At 45.0% G+C, this 12653-nt stretch overlaps 1 protein-coding gene across 3 annotated transcripts in view; it reads right to left on the bottom strand.

The window, feature by feature from the left end:
- The window catches only part of CEP78 (centrosomal protein 78), a 1514071-nt gene that overhangs the window by 1106664 nt on the left and 394754 nt on the right, over positions 1–12653 (bottom strand). For all 3 annotated transcript variants that reach the window (XM_044060872.1, XM_044060873.1, XM_044060875.1), the window contains exon 4: positions 5311–5480. In XM_044060872.1, coding sequence (XP_043916807.1) covers positions 5311–5480 — 170 coding nt within the window. The remainder of the gene's footprint in view (positions 1–5310; positions 5481–12653) is intronic.

Below are 12653 nucleotides of genomic sequence, written 5' to 3'. Positions count from 1 at the left end.
GTGTTAAGGTTAAGGGTAGAAAGGCATAAAGACGTCCTGGGGGCCAATCATGTATGAGTGCATTCCTTGGTGACTTCCCCGAGGGGTGAATGAGGGCAAAGTAGCTGCTGCATTTGACGTTCATAGACATGGCAAAAAGGTTGTAGCAAGGCAGGCCACATAGGAAGACCTCTTCCACAACTTTTTGTTTCAGGGACCACTCGTGAGGCAACAGAATCACTCTGCTGAGATTGTCCGCTATCACGTTGGATTTTTCCCAGGATGTGCATTGCTATCAGAAAACGTTGAGATGAGACAGCCCTTTGCCATACCCGTTGTGCCTCTCGAGACAGGGAATACGATTTGGTTCCTCCCTGTTTATGTACCACACACTACTGACATGTACCACACTACTGACATGTTGTCTGTTTGATTGGAACAGTTCCTATCAGAAGAGAGCCCTGGAATGCTTGCAATGCATACAGCACCGTTCTCGTCTCTAGGACATTGATATGCAAGTGGTTCTTGTGTTCTTACTATAAGCCTTGAACAGTCTTTCCCCAGATAATGCCCCCCCCACCCGATCTGGGAAGCATACGTGGTCAGTACAGCAGTCGGTTGCGGGAATACAAATGGGTGGCCCAAGGATAACTGGTTCATTTGAAGCCACCAGAGAAGATCTTTCTTGCATGAATCTGTGATAATTATCTGATGTGACAGTGGTAGATCTTGTATGGACCATTGGGCAAAGAGTAACCATTGATGGACCCTCATGTGCAGACGTGCTACAGGTACTAGAAGAATTGCCGCTGCCATGTTACCCAGAACCTGTAACACAGACCTGGCCTGAACCTTTCTTCTTGATATCAAGCTCCTGATCTGATGGTGTAGGGACTGAATTCTCTTGGGGGTAAGTTTTGTCACCACTTCTTTTTAATCCAACTCTGTGCCTAAGAAAGTAATACACTGTGAAGGGGACAAGGCAGACTTTTTGAAATTTATAGTAATGCCTAGCTTGGAACAATGAAGTATGGTTTTATCCCTCACTTGGGGTTTATATCACATCGTCGAACTTGTATAAGTTCGAACGATGTAATATTGAACCCAAAAGTCCAAAACTGCACAATAACGAACACACAGAACAGCGATTTTTTTCCCAGGGGAAAAAAATTGCTGTTTCCTAACAAAAAAAAATAAACAAACATAAACCTTAAACTAAAACTAAAGTGGGGGGCTTCGACCCCCACACCCCCCTACTTAAATATATGAACTCCGAGTTTGCACCACAGTGGAGGAAATAGCAAAGCCTCTAAAATGGCCCACTGATTTTTTTCCCTGGGAAAAAAAATCGATGTGGCGTGGCTTCGCTATTTTTGCGTTTTGGACTTTTGGGTTCGATATTACATCATTCGGACTTATACAAGTTCGACGATGTGATATAGGCCCCCTCACTTGTAGTAGTAGATCCTTGGTGGTGGCAGTCAGGAGCCAGTCATTTAGGTATGGAAACACACGGAATCCTGGACGTCTCAAGTGAGCTGTAACCACTGACATGCATTTGGTGAAAATTCTGGGAGCTATAGAGAGACCAAATGGCAGGGCTCGAAATTGGTAATGACTGGCTCCCAGCCAAAAGCATAAGTGTCTCCTGGATCGCCTGTCCATTTTTATATGGTAGTACGCATCCTGGACATCTATCGAGCACATCCAATTGTCTTTCCTGAGAAAAGGGAATACAGACTGCAGTGTCACCATCTGGAATTTTGATTTTTTTACAAATCTGTTCAATCTGCTGAGATCCAATATGGGTCTCCAGTCCCCTATCTCTAAAAAGAACCTTGAGTAAGTTCCGGATCCAATCTGGTCTGCGGGGACCTTTCGGATGACTCTTTTTTTCTAGCAACTTGTGTATCTCTGATGTTGCATAGGATATGATTGTTTGTACCCATTTGTCTTGAGTGATTTCCAGCCAGGTGTTTGGGTACAGTGACAAGTGTCCCCTAACTGCCTCCACAGATGGCCAGGCAGCTCTCTTTTCAGGAGCCCTGGAAGGGCTGGGCCAGAGAATGCATCTCTGTCACCCTGATTCTGCAGACCCCCCCCCCCCCGCCATGAGGATGGCGTCTTCCATTGTTACTTCCCCCTCTGCCCTTGGGGGAAGCTTCACCACTTGTGTCGGAAAAACCTTTTTGAGATTTGCAGAACCACATCTTTCCACCTTTCTGACCTTTGGGATAAGGTCTAGTGGGGACGGAAAAACAGACTCCTACGGCAGACAAGGTTTTTCATTCCTGTTCACACCTGGTCAAAGTTTCTTTCACTTTTGGTCCAAAAAGGGACAAGCCATCAAAGGGGGCGTTGGTGAAGGAAGACTTGATGGGTTCGCAAAATTGAAAAACACATCCAGGAATGTCTCCTTAAGGAAATTCCTGTACCTGCTGCGCTGCTTGCTCTATCCGCTGCATATGAAATCAGTCACATGGAGGAGCTAACAAATGAGTTGAGGGTGGATAGCTGAGAAGAATCTTTACCTGCGATCCCCAAAGCTACAGTACCTTGAAGAGCATCTCTCAGCTCTTTTAGGAGTTCTCTTTGAAGTCTTGTAAAATGGGTCAAATAATTCAGCGACCGCAGTGTAAAAGCCGCTGAAGAACATGCATGCTTTCCATACCTGTCCATAGTCCACGACTCTCTATCTGGAGGATGGACAGATGAGGAGGTCTCTAACAACTCCTTTTTGGTGGCTGCTGCCACCACCATCGCATCTACAGGGACATCTTTTGTTAAAAACTCCTTTTTCTGTAGGAGCTGTAATGAATTTGTTGGGCCTCCACGGAACAGGCTCCACTATATCTGGAGAAGTCCAAGCCTTATGACATATTACATTCATTAGTTGGTCATAGGGAGGAGACACCCAGAAGGTGGAAGGGCGAGACCCAAAAGCCTCAAGGTATACCGACTCATCCTCTGAAGGGCTGGTGGGCTTCCAGCCACCCCTCTGTTTAAGGATGTCAGCAAAGGAGACATCCTCAGAGGGGGACCGTGGGGACCCTTCCGAATCATCCAGGTCAGTATCTGAAGTTACAGACTCAGGGGAGTCTATGTGCTTCCTCTTGCACAATTCTCTTTCGAGGGACTTCCTTAGAGGTGTACTCTGGTGAAGTTTCAGAAGAGATGATGCTACCCGCAGGGGCTTCCTGAGGCTCTGGGTCTCTATGCTTGGGGGGGGGGGGTTGATGTTGAGACCAACACAGGCACCTGGGAGGGAAGAAAACCTGGGCAAGACAGTGGAGCTGTCTGGGATGACAGCAACTCTCTCCATCAGCTCAAAAGCCCCCTCGCCCCACTCAGAAGAGGTCCTTGGCTCCGAAGAGATGGAGGACCAACCCCGAGGTAGAGCGGGTGGCTCCGAAGCTGATGTAGAACCCGAGATCAACCTCGCCAAGGCACTGAGGGGTAGAGCTGCATCAGACAACTGTCCACACTGACTCCCCTCCCCGAACCTGACTGGTGAACGTCAGCTCCTAGACTCTTCGAAATCCGATGGAATCGAGGAAGTCGGAGCAAATGTCGGAACTAACGAACCTAAGGGAGGTCTCGGTTCTGATGCCTCCACTACTATCGGACCCAAGATCTCTGGCTCTGAAAAAACAAGTCATGTCAGAGGAGGAATCAAGGATGGGGATGGTGACTCGGTTCCGATTCCTTTGGGGCCAGAGACAATAAAATTTTTGCCAGTGCCAGTTTTCAAAGCAGTCTCTTCACCACCCGCTCCACGTCATCATCATCAGATAAACTCCTAGAAGAATGAGAGGATAATGATGGAGATCTTGCCCTTTCCAGTATGGGTGATCTCAAAATGGAAGTAACCGGCTCCAAGATTGGAGACCGTCTCCTTGTCACAACTCTGCCAGCTCAGAGGTCACAGATGCAGCCAAAGAGGTAGATTTCGATCTGTCGGAGCGAAGAGCCCCTGGTTCCGAAGGGACCACTTTTTTAGGTGGCTCCGAGGCCGGAGCAAATCTTTTAACTCTTTCAGGTTTGGAAGAAGGAGATGATGGTTGGGAGCTCTGGGATTCCTCTAAAGTTTCTGAGAAGGGAACCTTTAATAAGCCCCTAACAATAAGCTTATTTTTGCGCTCTAGCACAACCCTACTACTAAATCCATGACAAATGGTACACAGGTCTTGCAAATGGAGGGCACCAAGGCAACACAGCTACAGTGCCCATCGGTAATCAACATTTTTTGATTACACTTGATCGCATTTTTTAAACCCCGACAGTTTGGGCTCTTTATGCTTTTTCCTTTGGCATGACTGGAAGAAAAAAAGGCTAACAATATCAGAAATAATTACCTTTAACTTTAATTTTAACTTTCCAAAAAAAGCAATCAAAACTACAAGCTTAAGTATCTATGTCAACACTGCAAAATGGCTTTAAACCAAAAATGGAAGCCTACTAAACTACGAGAACACACCAGTATATTAAACACTAATAAAGAATCTGAAATTTTTAGGAAGAATCCTCTAACTAAAACGGATTCTCTTGAACATTAACGGAAGAAAGACACACACAGGGGTAGGACCCTCTAAGTGAAACGGGCCACTAAGAGTCCTCTAACTTAAACGGATCTCGCAACAAACAGGGAAAGTTCTCTAATAAAAAACAAGCTTTGAAGACAGACAGGCCTGACAAACAAAGAAGGTTAAATTTCACTAACTAAGTAAAAGAAGTAGCGACTAGTCGCACATGACAGAAAAATGTTACAAGTTTTCTCTGAAGAAAAGTTAAGAATTATTTAGAAATGTATAACAATAAAAATACTTCGCCAACGAGCCAGTCAGAAGACAACTCAATCCCTTCAGTGGCAAACAATATCTGGGTAGCTACCCTAAGCATCATGGGATAGGGGGTTAGCCTCGAGCCAGTGGAAGCTCTCGAGCTTTTGTATTAGGCAGAGTCTGAACCGATGCTCAGTTCCGACCCCAACCAACCAACAAGAATTAAGGTGAGATAAAACAACATAACATTGTATGTTACCTCTGTGTCTACATGGGTTTTCTCAGGGTGCTCCATTTCCCTCCCATCTCCTAAAGACGTGCAGTTTTCAACTATTATTCTCCAAACTGCCTGAATGAGTGCATGTTGAGTGAGAGACTGTTTGTTCTGCAACAGACCAATGTCTTGTCCAGACTGGATTTCAAAGCCTTTATTTGCTGGTTGTCAGGATGGGCTCTGTTATCCTTGCAATCCTATAATGGCTTCAGTATATCATCAGAAAATGGATGGTTGTGCAGCAATAACTTGTTAATGTTCTTGTGTGGCTCTTACCTTCGTCAGGGCGATTAAATCCCTCTCTCTCAGTGGGAGACCCTGTAGCTCCAGTGTTTTTAGTGCACTTGAAACAGTCAAACAGTCTCTGACTGCTTTGCATAATCGAAAAGTAATGTCCTTTGATCGAACTGCTGGAGTTCTTCTTTTAAAATGTGCTTTACACCTTTCTGCAAATAAAAAATAAATAACTACATTTCAACATACAGTTAAAGAAAGTTTAAGGTAAATGATTATTTATAAAGTTTATACTTTTGTTTGTTTTATACAATGCACTGTAAATATCTCAAATACAACTGAAAATAATCACCACACACAAAGAACAGAGAGAGCAAAACTGTAACACCACACACTTGCAGAACTGTGAATAAATTAAGATCAAGTTCATTTTACCAACATATCATAATATATTGATATTCCAAGCCATAAGCATTCTTACAGACTGGAAATTTTCATCACAAAGAAATCCCAATCCCTCCGGGCTACACATTCTAGGGACCTAAACCTTGTCACCACAATAAACAGGACATGCTGGAGGGATAGATTCCTGTCCCAGAGACTTCCTATACTCTGAAACAAGCTACCCATCTATGTCAAGCAAAGTTCCTCTTTAGCAATCTTCAAGAAAAATCTTGATGAGTGGATGAGAAATGGGAAATGCACCCTGGGGATCACTTCTGTGGCTCTGCTCGACAGGGGCACAGGAAATTAACTTTCTTGCATGACGTAAGCCAGGGAACCTTGTTGGCTATGCTTACTTAGGCCCTTGGGCCGATAGCCTAGTACCTACCTACGAACCTATAAGTTAACAAAGGACTGCTTCATTTAAAATAAGACAAGAATACAGCTTAACAGCCTAAAGTAGTACTCAGAAATTAGGACAGAAGGAGTGCAACATTTTGTTGCACAGAGCAGTCATCAGGGAATGTGAGGGAACTGAATTATGAATAGGGCTGGTAAGAGACGGCATAAACTGCAACTGCTAGGGACTTAATGGGTTCCATCTGGTTCTGCCAAAATATTTATTCAGTGAAAGAGTGGTGAAGAACTGGAATGAACTTCCAGACTGGGAAGGTGGGGGGGATAAGATTATGGAGAGCTTACATGGACATGGGACAGACAGAGAAGAAGGCAAGGATGGACAGCTGCTAGAAGCTAGCTACAACAGCCAGGAACACTAGATGGATTAGCAATATCCATTTGTTGGCACACATTTACATGCATATGGGAGCACTCAACAATTGATCTCTCAAGCAGACCCTTTTCAGTGATTATACAGCTGGGCTCTCCTTCCTGTCTGGCTTCTCATGGCAACCTGCCCTTGAACCACATTGCATGTGGTTGGATGCATCTATAACTGGACACACACACACACACACACACACACACACACACACACACACACACACACACACACACACACAATCATCACCACCACCACCAGCATATTTTAAGACATTCTTGCCCTAGATTAGGACAGTGCATCCAGCTCCACAATCCTCACTTCTGACTCCATCAAACATGGGAAAGCCACAATATGTAAGAAAAAAAGGGTACCAAAGGGTAAAAAAAAATATATAAATTTAGAATACGCAGAGAAAACAGTCCGAAAGTTGAAAAAGCCATTAGGGGTAAAATGAAGCTTGCTGTGAAGTGCTATCTTGCAAGGCAACAACTAAATTGAGCACTTGCAAGTAAGTGCTTGTAGAAATTCTGAGGACTGGAACTGTAATTTTCAGTGACTGTATGGACAAAGAGGAGACATACAACAAGTCTGATGCTGCAGTACTGCAAATAATTCATACTATTCTGCAGTACAGCACTTTCATAGTTAGTATTAAATGGGTATATAGCCCCTTACACACACACACACACACACACACACACACACACACACACACACACACACACACACACACACACACACACACACACACACATACACAGTGTAGCTACACCCTCTGCAAAACACTATTATAGCAAATTTTGACATCTGTTGCATTTTCTTTACTATCATATTTTATTATCTGAAGTTGTAGAATTGCAAATGTAGGTCTCACGCTTTGGATATGGGGTCAGTACATGCATATTTGGTATATGTTATTGAAAGGGGCTTTTGGTACTACATATACAACTGTGAAGTATCTTAAGTAGCCTGTCTTTTTATATACTTACTTGTTAAACGAATAAGCCCAGAAATCCTCTTTTCTAAGGGTGACCAAGAAGCACTGTGTAGTTAAGTGACTGACTCAGTCACACAGCAGATGAATGAAGGTCTTAATAAACAGAAAGGCAGAACACAGAGAAATCATCCCATAAAGCAAAAAGATCAAAAGGCAAAATCCTGCAACAAGGAAATGACAAATTCCATGCAGTAATGTTGGGTAAAATTATGCACCAATGACCAAGCTAAACATGTCAAAATATTCACAGTGGATACATTCTTTAAATTAAAATATTCTCCACAGCAGAATAACCCCTGACTGCACTACTCTAGATTTGATTGGTTGTATGACAACAAAAAATGCACCTTTCAATCCACTTTGAAAGGATATATTTGGCAATTGCCACCTCTCCTTATCACAAGCAAAGTAGACAACCAGCTAGTCTGTCTTCATAATTTAATGTATGTGCCATAGTAAAACAGTACATTCTGAAGATATGAAGAGCTCTCTATTCCAAATCAGCCCTGAATTCTGGAGTAGAAGGTAGACACAGAGATGAACAGAACAGCTGAAGCTCCAAAACCAGCTTTACTAGAAAATGCAGTTTAACCACAGGAGATATTAAATATTTATGGAAAACCAAACAAAACTTTACAAATGAGAGCCTAGATCACTGAAACCTAACATTCTTTAAGACTTATGCATGAAACTGTTACTGCTGACAACTGCCTACAGGAGAGGGAAGAAATAACCACCAGTTCACTGGAATAATGGGACTGCTAACACTTTGAGCAATGTTATGAACATCTTAACAATAATACCTGTAATGCATTTAGATAACTAAAAAAGAAGTTATGTTCTTACCATAACGTTCCATGTGGAGTGTTCATCTCGCCTTTGTTTTTACACATGGGTTCGGAGCCGATCCTCGGCTCCGAGTCGGCCGCATAGCAAAGCTCTGCATCTAAGAGAAGCTCGAGACCAGGCTATATCCCACAATCCTCCCTGCCATTATTCAGATCTAGTTTGCAAGCAAACCAGAAAAAAATTAATAATCCTAATGTATCCAGGCTACAAACTGCTGTGAATGAAAACATTCAGAGACACCATCTCACTGACAACCAACTAGGGGTAAAGAAAGATACCCGGAATAGGTAAGACATGTGGACCAGACTCTAGTCCTACTCGTTCTTCCAAACCATGAGGGAGGGAAAGGGGGGGAATGTAAAAACAAAGGCGAGATGAACACTCTACATGGAACGTTATGGTAAGAACATAACTTCTTTATGTGACAGTGTTCAATCTCGCCGTTTGTTTTTACACACGGGTAGCGTCCCTAGCTCCGTCACCCTGAGTGACTCATGGAAGAACGTTCCTAAGCACAGTGGAACCAAAGGATGTCCTGTCTTTGGAGGTTTTGTCAACCCTATAATGAGTGATAAAAGTATGTGGTTTAGACCACGTGCCTGCTGCACAAATCATGTCCAAAGGTAGGCGAGCTGCATGAGCCAAGGAAGTGGAGGCGGACCTAGTAGAATGGCCTTTTGGTTTGGTGGGTAAGGCCTGGTTTGACTTAGAATACACAAAGGCTATACAATCAGTAAGCCATTTAGAAAGAGTGCGTTTTGTAACTGCCATGCCCTTTACATTATCTGCAAATGCAACAAAAAGTTGATCTGTTTTTCTGTAGTCTTTAGTCCTGTCTAAATAAAATCTGAGTTGCCTGTGGACATCTAACTTGTGTAACATATATTCCAGCTTACTGGTATGGTTTTTAAAGAAAGTGGGGAGTTCAATTGATTGATTAATATTAATGACAGAGCATACTTTGGGAAGGAAGGACGGATTTGTTCATAAAGAAACTCTATCTGGGTGAAAATTTAAGTAAGGAGGTTTAATAGACAGTGCTTGCAGCTCTGAAACTCTCCGAGCTGAAGTAACCGCTACAAGAAAGAGAGTCTTCCAAGACAGAAATTTCAGGGGGCAAGAAGAAGCTGGTTCGAAAGGTGGTAACATTAGTTGTGACAACAAATAATTTAAATTCCATGGGAATAAAGGATCCCTGACAGGAGGTCGCAGATGGAAAGAACCTTTCATAAAGGCTTTACAAAGCCTGTGGAACATGATAGAAGAAACATTCTCACCAACATGAAAGTTGGATATGGCAGCCAACTGCACTCTTAATGTGGAAGTAGAGGCCCCTTCATGGAAAAGGATGGAAAGAAATTCTAGTATTTTATGTAAAGGAGCAACCAAGGGGTCCAAGTGTTGATTAGAAGCCCAGTACACAAAGCGTTTCCATTTACTGTTGTAAAGTTTTGTGGTGGAAGCCTTATGAGAGGCAACCAAAATGCGCTGCACTGCCGGAGAAAGAAGATCAGACCTGGCTAGGCGGGGAAGTGGAGCAGCCAAGCTGCTAGTTTGAGGGATAGAAGGGACGGGTGAAGAACTCCCGACGAATGCGTCAGTAGATCTGGTACTGGGTCCAGGATCCAAGGTTCCTCTGATAGATGGGCTCGAAGAAAGGGGAACCATATCTGTCGAGGCCAGAATGGGGCTATGAGTATAATTGTCCTTTCCAGGTTCATGGCTTTCTGGAGAAATCTGGGAATCAAGGGAATAGGTGGGAATGCATATAGGAGACCCGGGGGCCAATCGTGTATCAGTGCGTCCCTGGGGACATCCCCTGGAGGGGGTAGAAGGGCAAAATAGCTTCTGCATTTGGCATTCATTGGGGAGGCGAATAGATCGCAGCAAGGCTGGCCCGTTTGCGGAAAATTCTCTCCGCCACTTGTAGTTTGAGGGACCACTCGTGAGGTAACAGGATGGCTCTGCTCAACCTGTCCGCAATGACGTTGGATGACCCCGGGATGTGCGTTGCTATCAGAAAGCGACCGTGGACTCTGCCCATTGCCAAATTCTCATGGCCTCTCTGCATAATGGGTAAGATTTGGTTCCCCCTTGTTTGTTTATGTACCAGACTACAGACATGTTGTCTGTCTGAACTGCTACTGTCCCTAGAGGTAGGAGGGTTTGAAAGTGTTGCAACGCTAGGAACACCGCCCTCATTTCTAGAACATTTATGTGCAGGTTGTACTCGATGTCGGACCATTCCCTTGGACTGTTCTTCCCTGAAAAGTCCCACCCACCCTATCAGGAAGCGTCCGTGGTTATAGTGGCTGTCAGATTTGGTAGAACAAATGGGCGACCCATGGTGAGGTCCTGGCTGGACATCCACCATGAGAGGTCCCGTTTGCAGGAATCCGTTATCAGGATCTCGTACTTTAGGGGTAACTGTTGGAATGACCACTGCGTGAACAGTAGCCATTGGAGGAGTCTCATGTGCAACCTTCCCATGGGAATCGCAATGAGGGACGCTGCCATGAGACCCAAAACTTTCAACACCAATTTGGCCGGGGCTTTCCTGCATTGCAGCAGAAGAAGAACCTGTTCCTTGAGGGATGAAGCCCTTACTTGAGGGAGCTTTACTAATGTTAAACGGGTATCTAGGTCCGCTCCGATAAATGAAATATGCTGTGAGGGCAATTTTTTGAAGTTTATGGAAATCCCTAGGTGGGAACAAAGGTTGACTGTATAGTCTCTTGCTTGTATGAGGAGACGCTCGGTGGTGGCGGTGAGGAGCCAGTCGTCCAGATAGGGAAACACCCGGAATCCTAGACATCTCAAGTGAGATGCTACCACTGCCATGCATTTGGTGAATACCCTGGGGGCTGAGGTGTGCCCAAAGGGCAGGGCTCGAAATTGAAAATGACTGACTCCCAGCCGGAAGCGCAGGTGATCTCTGGACAGTCTGGCCATCTTGATGTGGTAGTACGCGTCCTTGAGATCTATTGAGCACATCCAGTCGTCCTTCTGTAAAAATGGAAGGATCGATTGAAGCGTGACCATCCAGAACTTTTCCTTCTTCACGAAGGTATTGAGATTGCTGAGATCCAAAAATGGGTCTCCAGTCCCCTGTCTTTTTTGGAACTAAAAAGAACCTTGAGTAAGTTCCGGATCCTCTTTGGTCCGCCGGGACTGGCTGAATGACTCTTTTTTTGAGCAGCTTTGAAATTACTATTGCTGCTTGGCCTCATGACGGGTGGCACATCTGGAGACCTTCTGTGTTGGGGTGGAGTTGACATAAGGGGTATTTTGTATCCTCTGGTTACAATGCTTTTTACCCAGGAGTCTGAGGTGAGAGTTTGCCAGGCCTGTGGGTATAAAGCCAGCGACCCCGACTGCCTCCAGAGCAGGACAGTCGGGCCTCCATTCAGGAGTGCTGGAAAGGCTTACCAGGGATAGTATCCCTGTCGCCTTGGTTCTGCGGACCCCTCTGCCGCCAGGGCGGCGTCTTCCTGTCTGCCCCCTCTGCCTCTGGGGGGGGGGTCACTCTGTGTGGCCTGGAAAGATCCCTGAGTTCTACGGAACCACATTTTTCCGCCTCGTTGCCCTTTGGGGTACGGCCTGGATGGAACGGAAAAACGGACTCCGACAGCAGACAGAGTCTTTCCTTCTTGCTCACACCGAGTTAATGTCTCTTTCACTTTGGGCCCAAAAAGAGTGGCACCATCAAAGGGGGCATTGGCGAAAGAAGACTTGAAGGCTTCCGCAAAAGAGCACAGCCACAGCCAGGATTGTCTTCGTAGAGCAATCGCTGAAGCTGCGGCCCTACTCGACCCTTCAGCCGCATACGAGATGAGCCTCATGGACGAGTTCACTACGGAGGTAAGGGTGTTAAGTTGTGCTGTCACCATATCTGAAACAGCAGCATCTGTGTTACCCTGGAGGGTATCTCTCAGCTCCTTGATGAGATCCCTCTGTAGTCGTGTAAAACGTGTCAAATACTTTAGCGAACGCATGGAAAAAGTCGCTGAACTAAAAACGCGCTTCCCGTATCTGTCCATAGTCCTAGAATCCTTATTAGGAGGATGAACAGAAGAGGAAGACTCCGACATCTCCTTTTTAGTGGCTGCTGCCACCACCATAGCGTCAACGGGACTCCTTTTGTTAGGTAAGTCTTGTCCTGGGGGGCAGTAATGAACTTACTTGGCTTTCTAGGGACCGGTTCCACTGTGTCCGGTGTCTCCCACGCCCTTCGAGCAATTAATTCCATTAACTCATCGAAGGGCGGAGTAACCCAGGAGGTAGAAGGTTGAGCACCAAATGCCTTCAGCA

This window comes from Protopterus annectens, chromosome 2.part0 (assembly GCF_019279795.1).
Source record: "Protopterus annectens isolate FY-2018-M chromosome 2.part0, PAN1.0, whole genome shotgun sequence".
Lineage (NCBI taxonomy): Eukaryota > Metazoa > Chordata > Ceratodontiformes > Protopteridae > Protopterus > Protopterus annectens.
Note: the sequence above shows the minus strand (reverse complement) of the source record. Positions and strands in the feature narration are given on the sequence as shown.